Genomic DNA, 18,032 nt, shown 5'->3' on the forward strand with positions numbered 1-18,032 from the left:
TTTCACCTACTTATGTAGAATAATATTTTGTGGAGTTAGGGATATTAATATTAGTTTACTTTTATTTGAATAGTATCCTGGGATTAGGTTTGGGAAGTCCGGGGGGTGGGGGGTGGGGGGTGGGGTTTTTATTATAGCATTGTGATGTACTTGTGATGTGTTTCTTTTTTATGATGAAAATAATAAAAATTTATACTTGGAAAAGAAAAAAAATCCCAGAATGTAAAACATAATATAAAACTGTAAAAAAAACATAAAAAAAAAAAAAGAATAAACAATACTTCATGTGATCTTGATTCTATCCCTCTGTTAATGCAGCCTAGCACTGTGTTGGCTTTTTTGGCAGCTGCAGCACACTGCTGGCTCATATTTAAATGATTGTCCACTAGGACTCCGAGGTCCCTCTCGCAGTTATTACTGTTGAGCAAGGTACCCCCTATACTATACCTGTACCTTTGGTTTTTCTTGCCTAAATGTAGAACCTTACTTTTTTCACCATTGAATTTAATTTTGTTAGATAGCGCCCAGTGTTCAAGTCTGTCCAGATCCTCTTGTATCCTAAGCCTGTCTTCTGGAGTGTTGGCTATTCCTGCCAGCTTGGTGTCGTCTGCAAATTTGATGAGTTCCCCATCTATCCCCTCGTCCAGATCGTTGATGAAGATGTTGAAGAGCACTGGGCCCAGAACAGAGCCCTGGGGCACCCCACTACACACTTCCCTTCATGTAGATGCGGTTCCATTGAGGACCACACACTGAGTACGGCCGGTCAGCCAGCTACGGATCCATCTGGTGGTGGTGCTGTCTAACCTGCATTTTTCTATCTTCTCAAGTAGTAGGTTATGGTCTACTTTGTCAAATGCCTTACTGAAGTCCAAGTAAATTATATCCACAGCATTCCTCTGGTCCACTAATTTTGTCACTTGGTCGAAGAATGCAATAAGATTTGTCTGGCATGATCTGTTTTTGACAAACCCGTGTTGGCTTTTAGTAATGACTTTGTTTGCCTGTAGGTGTTCGCTGATTCATTGTTTGATTATCTTTTCCAGAATCTTCCCAGGTATTGAGGTCAGGCTGATAGGTCTGTAATTTCCTGGGTCCTTTCCCCCCCCTTTTTTTGAAGATGGGAACTACATCAGCTCTTTTCCAGTCCTCTGGTAGTTCCCCAGTGCTCCAGGATCTCTGAAAAATATAGTTCAGTGGTTCTGAGATCACATCTGCCAGTTCCTTAAGAGCCTTGGGGTATAATCCATCTGGTCCTGGTGATTTGAACTCGTCTATGCTGGACAGGTGTTCACTTACCATTTTCTTGCCTATCTTAACTTGTATTTCTATTTTGTTTATGCAAGTTAAGATAAGATAATAGACTTAAGATAAGATAATAGACTTCATATCTAAAAAAGTTTTCCACAGAAGAGGGAGTGGACATATTTCTATAGCCCAAGAGGGCAGGATCAGAACCGATGAATTAATAATACAAGGAGACAAGTTCAGGCTAGAGATCAGGAATGTTATGACTGTAGAACTATCAGCCAGATGATAATTAGATCTCCATCTCTAGAGAGCTTCAAACAGACTAGATGATCATCTATTAGAGATGATCTAGTGGACTCTAAACTAAGCAGACGTTCTTTAAATTATCTTTAAGATCTCTTCTAGCTCTACGATTCTATGATTTGCACTGGTCTCTTATACAGCTTCCTTTTACATAAGAAACCTCTTATCAACCTAAATTGTCCATCCTAACTCCTCCTACTCAAGTGGAAAAGATAGATCAGGAGATGAAAATATCTAGAAAGTAATCTAAATGCAGGATTCCTAAAACTTAGTACTAATTCCTGCATTTTAAAATTCCAGCTTGTAACTAAGGCAACATTTCAGTCCTTCATGCAAACAAATCATATAACCTCCTTTTGCTAGAAGAAATGTAAACAGAATGCAGAACAGAAGAGAGTCGTGGCTTTGCAGAAAATTGTAGCAGAACTGACAGCTTTTTCAAACATATTACTCAGCATTTTGTAAAATAAATGACATAAATTCCATATATGGTAATTAGACAAACAGTATTACATCAAGTTTATACTAGCCACAACCAGTATCAAAGATGATACATGTTCTTTCATTTCCAACATTTCTAGCATTGTTTAACAAATACGACATGACCCAATAAACTGTAGACAATGTTCTGAGTTTCCAGTTATTGTGTGTTTCCTCTCTGATGATGCCAAATTATTTCTTTACATCTATTGTAAGTTTTTAACATCCTCATCCTTATTTATGAGGACGAGGAAAAGGCATTACACAATTCTGTATATCTGGCACAAATAAAGCACAAATAACCTCATGATAATAATAAATATTATTTTACCATTAGGAATAATCCAAGAACCCTCTCCTTCCCCCCCCCCCCCACATTTAGTAACCAGATGATCACATACTTCAACAAATTTTATATATGTTCCTGCTTATTAAAAATGAACTTCTGGATATTTACCTCTCTATAAAGCAGGGCCTCCCAAATATCTTGATTGATGGGAATATTTGGAATTTGGAGAGCATAAATTTGGAGGGCACTTAAAAAAAACAGGTACACCTATTATAAAGACTTGTCTACCAAAATAACAATCAGTAAAGCTGTTCTACACAATTTCTAATCTCTTATGAAGCCTATTACTTCATCTTCCTTCTGAGCAGTAGGCATATTTCCAGAAGAAAACAGTGGCTGCAGTTTCTTATCTTTTGGCCCCTGGTAGATACTGGGCCATGAAACATTTTTTAGAAACAAAGACTAGGCCCCAAGCTGCTACTTTGCAGCAAATTACTTTCCATTTTAAAAAATGCCAAAAATAAAAAGATACTAAGGTGGGGCATTGATCTTGCTGGCTACTAATAATAGTGTTTATGAATCTGCTGGCAGCTGCAGGTGACAAACTGGAAATCCTCACTCTATGGCATTTACTGATAACATGCTGATTTCTTAAGGATCGTTTGTGTGGTGTGTTTGCGTCTATGTGTGTAAGTGGAAGATGGCAGGTTGATTCATCAAAAGACAGTACATATTTTATTTTTAAAAGTATCTGGCAATAGCTTCCAGAATTCCATGCATTCTTTCTACATTTCTTTGATGAATAATAAAATTGGTTATATCTAAATTGAAAGATGCTTCTTGCCTTCAGCAGCTTTGTTTAATAAAATGATTTTAATCTCATTTTAGACAACAATGTTTACTCTGATACAGTATTTTAGGGTAAAACATTAACAGTGCTTCTAGTTCTCTATGTTCCAGTATATTGAACACAATGTGGAAATTTCATTTGTGGATTTGACAATAATATTCTATATAATCTAAGAATTCTAACACTCCAGCTTTCCTGAGTTTTTCCATTAAGCTACAAACTTTCCTACCCCATGTTTTCTAAAATGTCAACATTTCGGAGAAAGATATCAGGAGAAGTCAGTAAAAATCTCCTCCATGTCTTCCATCAGAATCCTCCCTAAATTGTAATCCATTCTGTAAATTGATGGAGTACTTCTAATTATGAAAGAATTGAAAAGAATCAAGCTATTTTATGATTTAACATATCTTTAAACTATTATGTTTTCATTAAAATTTGAATTTTGATTTTAATGTTATATGACTTTATGCTACTGTATATGTCTGTCAGAAGATTGGAATAAATATTACTTATTTTAATATTTTATACTCCACATTGAAATGCATCTCAAAACAGCTTACCACAGAATTATAAATAAATATGAAAAACAATGAATTAAAACAATATGCCACTTCCATCTCTTTATAGAGTTATTTGGAATTCAGAGCCCTTTGAAGAAATGAAAAATGTGATATATGCATTATATGAACCATATTAAAAGTTAATGTTAGATGTATATTATAAAAAAAATCAATAAAAGCCAAGTTGGGTAGAAAGTATTAACAATCTGTTATCAGCCCCTCTTCCATTTTTAAATAAGAACAACAACAAAATCAACTCTGTATATAAAATAATTTGAAATATTATGGCTAAAACACTCTAAGTCTATTCATATTATTGTCTAATCATTTTTTCCTTGTTGCTTTTCTCCATCCCACCCTACTAAAAGTATTGGAAGGCTGTCCACTTGCCAAATACATAATTTTCTGATATTTCTTTAGTTGTTCTCTCTAGTCTATGCCAAAGCCAGAGATGCTTACTTTCCTAATAGAAAAACTGACAGTTTCATAATTTAAAATATACAATGATGTCTTTAAATATATTACTGATCAGAAATGGTCTAAAATACTTTTAGATTCATATAAACATATGTCAAGATTATATCCTAAAATTACCATAATATATACATATGATAGATAGAAAGATGGAAAGATAGATAGAATATACTTGCTGGCTTATCCATATTTATGGAGCATTTTTTTACTGGAAAGCAATTCAGCAATGTGGTATGATATTAATTAGGAATGTTTTCAATATACAGTATTATTGAAGTTGTATAGGAAGACCTTATCTATTGAGGTATAATTTATATGTTATACACACAGTTTAAAACAGTAGGCTTCCTTCAGCTAAAAAACATGTTACACTATGTATGTCTTTAAAAACTATTGCATGTTAGGTGAAGATTCTGATTGCAAACAAAAGTTTTTGAAGTAATGAGCTACTTATGAAAGTATTTAAAACATAACTGAAACACTGGAGAAGCAATCCGTAACATCCTAATATAATATGAAATAAGATCCTAAGAGGAGTGAGGTGATTTGACTTGGTGGCAATGTCTAGAAGTACTAGCAGATAATTAAACTGAACAGGAACAAACATTATGGTACAACAACTTTTTTAAAAAAAGCATTTCCTATGCCAAAGCACTGAAATAAATTTAACTGGCAAAATAATATACAGTGATTGCTCTATGGACTTAACATAGTTGTTATTTTTGGGGCTACAGAAAGGGACTTTACTATTACTGTGTTAACAAGAATTAACAAGAATTGTCACTAAAATATATACATTCAATGTACCACACATATTTTAGAACTGAATTTGGCAAAATAATACCTTTAGCTATATCAATCCTTTGTGTCAATTACTGTCAGCATAAAATTTCAAGAATTATTCCAGACCACTTAAATTATAGACACAGGGATGTAAACTGAATTTCTCCTAAACAAATTTATCTATACATTTGTCATTATATTACCTACTTTACAGCATCTAAAAACCAATACACTTTTTGTGGACTAATATTTGGCAGCCTGGAGTCCACCAGTATATATACCAGTGGTGGCGAACCTATGGCACGGGTGCCAGAGGTAGCACTCAGAGCCCTCTCTGTGGGCACGCGCGCTGTCGCCCCAGTCCTAGGCCTTCAGCTGGGTTTTATAAAACCTTTTCGCGTTAGGCCTCCGCGGCGTGTGCAAAAAAAAAAAGGTTCAATCAATCAATAAATTTCAACTTCTCGCAGGAAAAAAAAGATCTTGCAAAGTTGGACTTCATTGAACTTTTTAGTCCCACCCAGTCTGCCGTTACCACCGCAGCCACGCCCACCCAATGGGCCACGCCCACCCAACGGGCCACACCCACCCGGCACCCGACGATGCATAAGTGGGTTTTGGGTTGCAGTTTGGGCACTCGGTCTCTAAAAGGTTCGCCATCACTGATATATACACTTAGATATAAAAAGGGAAAAGTAGTGAGTTCAGAAAGAAGTTTACAAAAAAACCTGACTTAAGTAATTAAGTTTCAAAGTAAATAGATATAAATTAAGAAATATTTATAAAGTTGTTTATAATAATGTTCCTAGGATAAAAAAAAGCTAATGAGATTAAACATATTATCATGATTCAAGCAATGTTGAATAATAAAACTGCAAAAGAAAAGAAAAATTTACTATTATTCACAATATTATAAGAGAATTCTATCTGATTTTAGCCAAAAAGCAATGCTAAAAGGAAACAATTTAAAACATTGTAGAAAAAAAATCACAAGTACATATTGCTTTATCTGAATACAGCTTAGATTTTCCCACTAAATCCCCTCATGCCAAATAATATGTCATTGACAAATAATTTAAAAATCCAAAATGGGTCAATTAATTCAGTAACTATTTTTGGATTACTCAGAAGTATCCAAATGTTAATAAGAAACATATTTTAAAAAGAAGTTGCCAAACAGGTTACACCCAAAATCTAAACCAACATTTCTATTTTAAGGAATGTATTCATATCTAAATACATTTATCTTAAGGGGAACATATTCCATTTCAAATCTGAATAATGATTGAAAAAATAAATAGGAGTGTGTGTAATTTGCAATTATATAAACATATAGAGATCAATCCCATATAAATTTTCATATTTTTTAAAAAATTTACATAGACCCCGTATTTTAGAACACTGCACCATTATACTTTGCATTTTATTATATAACATAGAAATAAAAATGAAATTAGATTTGCAGATCTGCTTTCCTCCAATTCACAACCACCAGAGGGAGCAGGATGTTTAAACAAATTCTACTGGAATGTAGTAAGAAAAAACTGATATCAAATCATTTAACACTACTTAAATGTTATGTTGAATTGTTATCTGAAAATACAAAACAATTATGGGAAATATTTCAGTTAGACAACAAAAGCACTTAAAATTCAAGTAAATGTTTCTGAGTATGTTTCTGAGAAGAGGCTAAATGCAATGAATTAAACATTGATACATGAAACATACATTAAAACTAGACCAACTGTTAAAAATTTCAGAATTTATTTGGAAACTTGTTTAATGTAAATATTAAATTTAATTCAAGATTCAGAACTAACTGTTGTTTCTTATTGCAAACAGAGCAAATAATTCCCTGCAGAGAGCTGTTCCTATTGAAATTGAATGGATATCGGTAATGTGTAAGTGAAGGAGGAATTTTAAGTAGATTAAAGTTATAAACAGGAGGAAGATACAGAATATGTATCTATATATTTACTTAAGGAAGTATCTGTATCTCTCCATCCATCCATTGTACAGTTGGATTTCAGTAAGGCATTTCTCAAAATAGATGACAACCTATTTCTTGGGAAGCTAGAAAAATGTGGGATAGATAGCATCAACACCAGATGGATTCGTAACTGGCTGTCAAACCACACTCAATGTATATAGTCCTTAATTGAACTACATCTACATGGAGGGAAGTAAGCAGTAGGGTACCTCAAAGTTCTGTTTTAGGCCCAGTACTCTTCAATATCATCATAACTGATTTAGACAAGGGAATATAAGGGGAACTCGTCAAATTTTCAGATGACATCAAGCTACTAATCAAGGATTAGCCAATACTCCAGAAAATAGGCTCAAGGTCCAAATGGATCTCGACAAGACTTGAACACTGGGCCCTATCTCACAAAAAGAAATTCAGTGTAGAGAAAAGTAAGGTTTTACACTTAGGGAAGAAAAACCAAATGTATAGGTACAGACTAGGTAAAACTTGGCTCAATAGCAGTAACCGCGTGAGAGATCTTGGAGTCCCAGTGGACAATCACTTAAATACCTATGAGCTGACATAGGCTGCATTAACAGAGGGATAGAATCAAGATCACACGAAGAGTCAATGCTGCTTTATAAAGCCTTGGTAATGCCACACTGGAATACTGCATCCAGTTTTGGTCACCACAATATAAAAAAGATGTTAAGACTCTAGAAAGAGTGCAGAGAAGACCAACAAAGATGATTAGGGGATGGGGGGGCTAAAACATATGAAGAACTATAGGACTATATCTAATCTAGTGAAAAGAAGGACTAGAAGAAATATGATAGTAGTGTTCCAATATTTGGAGGGCTGCCACAAAGAAAAGGGGGTCAACCTATTTTTCAAAGCACTAGAAAGTAGGACAAGAAGCAATAGATGGAAACCAATCAAAGAGAGAAACAACCCAGTGGAACCATTCGCCTTCAGAAGTTGTGGGTGCTCCATCACTGGAGGCTTTAAAAAGAGATTGGCAGCCATTTGTCTAAAATGTATAGGGTCTCCTGCCTGATCAGGGGGTTGGACTAGAAGACCTCCAAGGCCCTTCCATCTCTGTTTTTCTGTTATCTGGCAGAGAGTGAGCTAGTAAATATATAAAGGTAATTCAGTGCCCTCTAAGTTGAAAAAAAATATTTTAGGTGCTCTCCTACTTGTTCACATTATGTTTTGTCATATTTACCTGCAAATCGATCTCTGCTTCATAGAATGTTAGGCAAGAACAATAGTGTCGTTCAGAGTTTATATCTGTCAAAACCACCACAAAAAATGTAGGCTGCTTCCTTTCTCTGGATAAAAGCCATCCTCCAGGTTGACAAAACTAAAAAAAAAAAAAAAAGCAAGCACAGAAAAAAATTAATGCAAAGATATATTAGAGAGCAAGAATAAAACTTATTTTATAAAATAATTAACAATTGAAAGAGCATATAATCTGATATTTTAAAAGTAATGTTGTGTGGACCTAACATCAATTCAGAAATATAAGAAATCCAGGCTGCAGGAATTGCAAAAAAAAATTAAAAATCACTGCAGATATTCTACTGATTTTCAAAATTAGCTTTTATTTTTCTTCTGATTTTGTACCAGATTCCATCAAAATTTACTAATACATTAGTAAATATATATTTACTAACATATATTTTAAAAACACTGTAATTCATGCTGACTTATAAAGAGTTGACTCTTGCAGTGTTTCATTCTGATACATAGCTATTGGTCTAGAACAAGGATCCCCAACCCCCGGTCCGTGGACCGATACCAAGTCGCAGCATGCCAGCAACCGATCCGCACAAAACCGGTCAGCACACAAAACCATATACTCTCCGGTCCGTGGAAAAACCTTTCTCCATGTAATTGGTCCCTGGTGCCCAAAAGGTTGGGGACCTCTGGTCTAGAAGCATTCAAATACATAATTTATTATGCAGACTAATTCAGGTAACATGATACTTGCATAACAAAATAGAATTTTATTTCCCACAAACAAACCTAAAAATTGGTGCTGCATTTATAATCTTCAGCTAGGCAAGTATTTAAGCACTTCTCTAATGAGATTTTTTTCTTTAAAAAAATAATGCCCAAAGCTTATTGCTTCCATAAATCTTTAGAAGACTCTCTGATAATACAAGGAATATTTCTGATCTCATTTCATAATCTATAGTTTAAAAAAGAATGCTAAAATGAAGTCTGAATCAAAATATTTTGAAAGAAAACCTGTTCTGTCCTTCAATAAAATTTTATTTAATACATGTAAAAAAACTAATAAAGCTAATGAAATAGTTCAGATTCTTTTTCTGAAATTTTCATCAGTGGAATGGTTAACCTCAGAAGTTGTGGGTGCTCCATTACCGGAGGCTTTTAAGAAGAAACTGGAAAGCCATTTGTCTGGAATTATATAGGGCAGGGGTCTTCAAACTTGGCCCTTTTATGACTTGTGGACTTCAACTCCCAGAATTCCTCAGCCAGGGCCAAGTTTGAAGACCCCTGGTATAGGGTCTCCTGTTTGAACATGGGGTTGGACTAGAAGATCTTCAAGGTCCCTTCCAATTCTGTTATTCTGTTATTCTTTCTCCAAGCAACTCCAAGCAAATGGTACTTGTTTATCGCTTATACCCTGGTTTGAACAGGAGAAGCACGGGACCAACTTTCTCTGAGTTTAGAAGCTAAGCAAGGTCAGGCACGGTTAGTATACAACTAGGAGACTAGCTCATTGAACATCACTCCAGAAAAAAACAATGGCAAATTATTTTTGGACCTATTACAAGGAAAACTACATGAATATATACTACATGAAAATACCAGCTTAACCTGATGGAGACTTGACCATGCACTAAATATAAATTCTAATAATTGTAGTATTTTTGAATGATATCTATGACTATTCTATTCACAGTTGCATTGTCCACAAGAATCAAGATTATTTAAGTTAAAGAACACAACAGAAAAGCATATTTTCTGAATATTTAATAAACAAAAAGAATGTTATGATTTTGTATGTGAAAATATTACATGAACTAGCTATCAGTTTACTAAACAAGCAACATGAATGACATATTCAATGATATACTGCAGATCACGTTGGTTATTTAGATATTTCTACTAAGTATCAGATGCATAACACTATTATATGCAACAAAATAAGTCATATGCCCTTTCAAGAAGAAATTCTGTTTAACAATATATTCTGCTATATTTACGGCACTTTATACAGATGTTCTAAGATTATTTATTCATTTAATTTCTCTGTTGCTTCAGTCCAGATGGACATTATATAGATATAAATTATAACGAAAGTCATGTAATGTAACAATTAACAATAACATAGCCTTTTCAGTGCACAGATTTTTAATAAAAATGATTCAAGATTGGTCCTTGCTTCAAACAAATCAAGCAGTTCAAGTACAAAACCACTCAATGTTTACTTATTAATTTATTGTACTTTTATGCAGCTTCATTCAGGCAAATCTTAGTGACTAACAATAGCTGGCTCCACAGGAGGGAAATTCTAGCCAAGAATACTTGTCTCCAAGCCTCCTTCCATTGTACTTCACATACTTTAAACCAGCACACACAAGATTCTACTTGAAACAGTCTCATTGATATCCAGATCCTAACCCATGAAGGTTTTTAAAGGTTATTATCAGCACCCTACATTGTGAATTATGACATGTTAAATTCAGATAAAACCACATGCACTACAGAAAGTGTTGTTAATAGCATAATGTCATGCTGATAAACTAGAACTACATATTATGTAAATACAACTAAACAACTGATTATAGGTTGTTTAGCCCACAATTAAAATGCAGCATATGAATATCAGAGTTATTTCACAAACTAACCAATCAGCAGAGTTATTTAAGCACATCAGACACCATCTAATACAGGGCTTTTCAACCTTTTCACCCACTGTACCGCTTTTAGGATATGGCAATATCCAAGTACCACCAGTTGTCTAGCAAGGTGTTAAAAACTTGATGACCCCCCCCAAAAGGGAAAAAAGTGATAAAGTACAGGTAGTCCTCAACTTACAACAGTTCGCTTAGTGACTGTTCGAAGTTACGATGGCACTGAAAAAGTGACTTATGGCCATTTTTCACACTTATGACTGTTTCAGCATTCCCAGGATTATGTGATTTACATTCGGATGCTTGGCAACTGATTCATATTTATGATGGCTGCAGTGTCTCAAGGACATGTGATCCCCTTTTGCAACCTTTTGCCAAGCAAAGTCAAAGGGGAAACCAGATTCACTTAACAACCTTTTATATCAGGGGTGTAAAATTCAATTTCATTGAGGGCCGCATTAACATTGTGGTTACCATGGGGGGGGGGTGTTCCTTCCTTCCTTTTTCCCTCCCACCCTGCCTCTCTCCTCATTCCCACCTCCTTCCTTCCTTCCTTCCTTCCTGCCTGCCTGCCTGCCTGCCTGCACTAATTCTGGCGCTGCTGAGCCCTGACAGCTGATCCGCGCTTCTGCAGGGCTGTCAGGGCTCAGCGGAAGTGCCAGGATCAGCGCCAGGCCCCAGCTGATCTCCTCCAAGTCTGTGCGGTGCCGCTTTAGCTGGTTCTCTCCCCCGCTACACTTGGCTAGGGGTCGCGTACCACCTGCCAGGTGCCAAAGTACCACTGGTGATATGTGTATCACCAGTTGAAAACCACTGATCTAATACATACCAAAATCTCTACAGCCCTTACAGAATTGAAAGACAAATGAAGGCTGGTAGAAAAAAAATAAAAACATTCTTAATTCTATGTCAGATTCTGGGGACTCCAACATACAGTAGAGCTTGTAACCCAGGATATCAAGCTAGTGTCCCTCTCCATCTGTAACAGTAATTCGGATCCTTCAAGATTTTCTTTGGAAGCTTTTACCTGTGCCATATTTCATTCACAACATTAACACTGAAATCTATGAAGGCCTTCTGAAACAACCGGATCTCAACAATTTGTCAGAAGAACATAAGTAAAAGGGCCCATTTTATTTCTGGAGACAATCTATTTACACTGGAGGGAAGCAGTGATGGAGGATGTTATACTGTTAAATGATATGCTGTCAGAATATGGTTATTGTATATTTTAAATTACAGGTAGTCTTCGACTTACGACCACAATGGAACCTGGAATTTCTGTTTGTAAGTCATTCTGGTCCTAAATTGACCAGATCCAATTTTATGATATTTTTGCAGCAGTCATATGAAGTTGAATATAGATGACAAAGTAATCATTTACACTATTCTGTTTAGATTTTCAATATTCTGGAAACTGAAGACACTGAATATGGTTTCCGTCAAGTTTCTTGCATTGTTTCAATGAGTTCTGCCAATATCAGTATTAATATCAGAACAAAAACAACCAACCTGAGTGAGTAAGGCAATGAATTATACAGTATATTGGAATTTCAAGGCTTTTTTGCTTCTAATTTTCAACTACCTTTTTCATAAGATCTGTTCCTCACTTTTTTTTTTTTTAAATAAAACCTCTTGAAGGAGACTCAATAGATTCTGGTCTCCAACTGCTGCATCTTGAACAGTTTTTTGGATTGTAAAATAGCCCTATACTCAGTGGTGTGCTGTTACATTTTCAGGAATTTTGCAAGCTGATTGAGAGCACAGCTGAGCCCCAACACTTAGTGTGGTAACTGGCTGCAGCATGGCGGCAGCAATGTAACGAGAAAACTTAGTTCTTAAACATTTACCAGCATACCACTGCCTCTACTACAAATAATGGAAGGAGGCTGAGTCTCAGTTCTATTAGCATTTATTGAAGTCTTTCTGTGACTAGCATCCTGTCAATAGCAATTTCCTAGAAACTTTGCAGAGCAAAGTACATGAAAGAGTAGAGAACATTGCTATGAATACTATGAGTGCTATGAATGGAATGCATCAAATCCAGCATCAAATCCAACATCAAATATGTTCTGAACAGTAAAGTCAACAGTAGCACAGACAAATCTTTATGAAACAAAGTCAAATGCATCAACAGCAGTTGTGAATAATAAAAATCAAGTCAATTCTACACAGATGCAAACAAATGGCAAGGTTGGGAAAAAGATGTCTATGTAGGTGGTAATGGAATATCAGCAATCAGAAACTCTTATAAGAAACTTGCTCTTGAAATGGGCAAAGATGTTTTAAGAGCAGACAGCAAGGCTGTTATAACAAAGATTTGTCCATGTTCTCAGTTTTTTTGTATGCAAAACACCAATCTATCTCCTTCAACATTAAGTTCCTGGAAATTCACTCACCTGTTCATTGACCAGTCAAGGAACTTAGTCAAAAGGATTGTATGAGTAATATTCTTGTCAACAAGCTGCAATGCAATGATTATCTTCCCAGACAATAAATAATGAAAGAGATAACCGAATACCCCTATATTTGAAAACCGATTGATTACAAGAAAATATCACTAACATGTAAAGAACAGGAAAATCCCTACCTCTTTTTTCCTCTAAAGGTAATTTGGGATCATCTGGGCCCTTTGCTTCAACATATTCAGAGAAATGTAGCTCATTGTTTTTCTTAATATTCAGTTCCCACTATCAAACTATGCATAATGGGGGAAAATTCCTCTAATACTCATTTGGGGCCTGTCTTTCTGAATTTAAGACTATTATATTATGTCCTCCATTAATTATCTCAAATTATTCAATATGGTTGAATATCGGAAAGACATAAGAGATTTTTTATTTCATAGATTCAACTATCTGATTCTACCTTTATGTACACATTTTATATTCTCATCATTCTCCATATAAGCCAATTTCTCAATGACAGTTAAATTCATTTGAATTACGTTTCTGTAATTTTATATATAGTATATTAGTGATACATTTTTCTTAGTTTAATGCATTATGTTTGATAGGTAACGGTTTCCCTTCCCTGACCAGTCATGTCTGACTCTAGGATGTAGTGCTTATTTCTGTTTCTTGGCCGAGGAAGCCAGTGTTGTCCAAAGCCATTTTCCGTGGTCATGTGGCCAGCATAGCTATATGCCAAAGCGTACAGTACTCTGTTACTGTATTCTGTTGCATTTGCATGCTTTCAAACTGCTAGGTGGACAGGAACTGCAGCAAGGAAGAGGAACTCACTCGGTTGCACAGCGTTCAGGTCTCAAACCCAGGCTGTTTGCTTCCAGCTGACAAGCTCAGCATCTTTAACTACTGAGCCATCACACCCCTCTATGTTTAGTATCTATGGCTTACAAGTTCCTGTGAGGAAGAACAAAGACATATTTCTTTAGAAGAGAGAAAAAGACTGATCATTAGAAGTGACATAGTATTCTCTAAAGGACAGTTATGTAATCACCACTTGCAATCTTCACAGCCAACTTCCAACAAGCAAAGTCAATGGGGAAGCTGGCAGGAAGTCATAGATTGCAGTTACATGATATCACACTTAACAACCTGTGATGATTCACTTAATGGCTGCAGCCAGAATTGATGTAAGTCAGATGTTGTCATGTGATACTTCACTTTACAACCCTGTCACTTATTGATGGAGTTGCTAGCCCAACTGCAGTTAGTAAGTGACCACTACCTGTAGTTTACACTGTGGAAATGCCATACTGATATAAAACAGTTATCAACAGTTATCAATAAAAATAACTTGTAAACTGTAGCTGTTAGTATGAAAAAGTACCATCAGACACACTCTGATTTTTGTCAAGGGAGAGTTTGGAAAGGAAAAGGAAATATTGCTTAGCCTATCCTTCCAGAGTGTTATATACATTATAAAATACATACATTCCCTCTCACACACCTTCATATACACAATCTGCATAAGAATTTCTCAGTTAAAATCCCAACCAGTGGGTGTTTAAAATATAAAGCATGTAAAAAGAAACCTATTTGGTGTTTTAAAAAAGTGACATCAATATCACTTGCCTAATGTACTCCCTCTGATGGTACTCAGAGAAATCTCACTTAAAACTGACAAAACTGATCCATTCATTGTGCAGCTGACTGGAGTACGTCAAGGATTTGCCCTATCCAGGATAAGGCAGGAGCAGAACAGATTGGAAATTAATTTCCCAGCTCTTCTGTGCTAAATGTAGCGAATAAAACGTAGATTTTATCCAAAAGTGCATGGAGCTGAACTGCCTCCAAGGAGACGTAAATCATGTTTATAGCCACATAGAAATAACAGTATAACAGATACCATGGAAAGACTGGAAGATTAGGAAATATTTCAGGAACATGATATACGCCTCAATATATATAACATGGACTTCCATAGGATTTAATGAAGAGCATAATAAAATACTGCATTAGCCAAGCTAAATAGATGGTCAGTTTGCTCCACAAATAGAGCATGAAATGGACTGTGACTGCAAATGAAGCTAAGAACTTGCCCAGATGTGTAACGCCATTAGTATGCAGCTTGGCTTAGCTCAACAAGGATTTGTAGTTGTTTTTTAATTATTGTGATACAATTGTAAGTCTTGATCTTATGATCCATTATATTCTGCTACTGTATATATGGGTAGTTCAGTGATGGCGAACCTTTTAGAAACCGAGTGCCCAAACTGCAACCCAAAACCCACTTATGCATCGTCGGGTGCCGGGTGGGCGTGGCCCATTGGATTGGCTGGGTGTGGCCCATTGGGTGGGCGTGGCTGCAGTGGTAACGGCAGACTGGGTGGGACTACAAAGTTCAATCAATCAATTCCAACTTTGCAAGATCTTTTTTTCCCGTGAGAAGTTGAAATTGACTGATTGAATCTTTTTTTTTTTTTTGGTACACGGCGGAGGCCTAAAGCGAAAAGGTTTTATAAAACCCAGCTGAAGGCCTAGGACTGGGGCAACGGCACGTGTGCCCACAGAGAGGGCTCTGAGTGCCACCTCTGGCACCCGTGCCATAGGTTCGCCACCACTGGGGTAGTTACTTCATTTGGAAATGGGAGAATATAACAATTCACATACTAACCAAATGTTTCTAGCTTCTCTATTCTGAAGATTAATGTTGCTACCCATGACTTTATTTTTGTTTTTATTTTTATTTTTGGAATATAATAGTTTTTGATTATATATTATGTATGTAGAATATGAAAACTGCAATGTAAGACCAGGTTTGGTCCTGCAAAACTACGTAACTACTATATAAATATATAAATGATAGAAAACAGCTGTTTAAGAGCCCATTCGGTCTAGTGGTTAAGGCACTAGGCTAGGAGCCAGGAAACTGAGTTCTAGTTCCATCTTAGGTATGACGATTGCCTTTGGTGACCTTGGGCCAGTCATTCTCTCTCAGCCCAACTCAATGTTAATGTGGAGAAAATAAGAGAGGAAGGAATATTATTATTCCTATATTATTGTTCTGCACCCTGAGTTATTTATAAAAATATTCACCTGAGAGGAATTAGTTTTTCTCTCCAATTATCATCTGTGCATTATGGTATTTGCTTTCCATTTACTGGGAACAATATGTGCTGCTGAGCATGAGAAAACTCACCAAATGAGCCAACTGTAGAAATCTCTAATAAGGATCCCCCTGAAGATAAGATTAGCTGACCCAGTTAACTTATGATGGGTAGAGGTCATCCCTGGTGTTTGATAGGTTAAATTAAACTCTTTTTTGTAATAAACAGAACTTTGTTTTATTATCTTTCCATTCCGGGTTTCCATTTTCCTTTTTCTGAAAAGGAGAAGAAGAGTGAGTTCCTACCCCCTCAAAACCTTTCTGTGGGTGCGAATGGTTTGTGTGAGAATCAATTGCTAATAAGTGAACAATTAATTTTAGAAATAAGATAACCTACATCAATAATATTGATACTACTACTACTACTACTACTACTACTACTACTACTACTACTACTACTACTACTACTTGTGGCTTCTGGCAGCTCTGAGGATGTCCAGATGCAAAGGAAGAAAGATGATTCCATGCACGTGTGTGTGTGTGTGTGTGTGTAGGAAATTACTCTGACGACTTCTTTCAGCAACTATAATATGTGATAGGGAATAAGTGCTCACATTAACAAAACACCATTCTGCTACTAATTAAAAAAGCATGTCTTTTCTCTATTTTTTTCATAATGGGGGGGGGGGGGGAGAAATGCCAATGTTTCCAGAAGTCAACTCTTTCCACTGGCTGTTAAAGGAATGGCATCTTTTCTTTCAGACGTGTAGAAAAGCCTGAAAAAACATGCAGCTGTTTTTGGTTGGATAAAATGCTGCTGTGCTTGTTTAAGATTGAAGGCACTTCTTCCAAATCCTTTAAGTGTGTATATAGACCAATTTCCAGGGCTGACTTTAGCTAGAGCAGACAAAATAGAAAGCCAAGCATTGCACAGATTTTTGTGTGTTTAATACAATGTTTTGTTCTTTTTATGGAGAATTAAATTAAAAGTCTTAAATTAAAAGTAATTTTCCTTTTCAAATCAATTAAGAGGATTTGTCTGCATCCCAATATCATATATGGTTATACCAAATTCTGCTAGGTCAAATTGCATTTCAAGTATCATTAACTTTATTGAAAAATGAAGCCTGTTTCTTAGGGACACATAACACTTCCATTGACAGAAACTGTAAATTCATTTATTATATTTTACACTTTCCCAAATTAATATACAAATAAATAGCTATGCTCCTACAAACTAGTATTTCAGACTTGAAATATTCTTAACGGTTTTGACTCCTGTATCTCCAAAGCTGGAGAAAACACCACAAAGGAGACTAAAATGACAATATATTTTCAAAACACAAAGAACATTTTTCCTCTAAGAAATTAGAAAATTCTTTACAAATACTTTGGGTTGATTCCAGGCTTTCCCTTTTGCAAACAAAAAGGACTGGAATCCAATAACCACCCATGCTGGGGAATGGGGATGGTTATTGCCAAATGCCTCCTTACAACATACCATTTTCATACATATCCAGAGGGTTCCTTAATGTTCTAACCCCAGAGCATGAGGACAAAATCTGATAAAAATTTCATCCCCTTTGTTCTGTGGGAGGTTCCTAACATTCTTTGCAGAAGAATTTCAATTTCAGTCCCACTAGCAAATATGTGGAAGAGCTATATGAACATTGATACACCT

At 35.8% G+C, this 18,032-nt stretch overlaps 1 protein-coding gene across 1 annotated transcript in view; it reads right to left on the reverse strand.

Moving 5' to 3' along the window:
* SBF2 (SET binding factor 2) overlaps nucleotides 1-18,032 on the reverse strand; it is a 210,926-nt gene that overhangs the window by 122,642 nt on the left and 70,252 nt on the right. Inside the window, exon 3 of the mRNA XM_015822660.1 lies at nucleotides 8,179-8,316. Coding sequence (XP_015678146.1) covers nucleotides 8,179-8,316 — 138 coding nt within the window. The remainder of the gene's footprint in view (nucleotides 1-8,178; nucleotides 8,317-18,032) is intronic.

Source organism: Protobothrops mucrosquamatus, unplaced genomic scaffold (assembly GCF_001527695.2).
Source record: "Protobothrops mucrosquamatus isolate PMUCROS unplaced genomic scaffold, P.Mucros_1.0 scaffold1635, whole genome shotgun sequence".
Lineage (NCBI taxonomy): Eukaryota > Metazoa > Chordata > Lepidosauria > Squamata > Viperidae > Protobothrops > Protobothrops mucrosquamatus.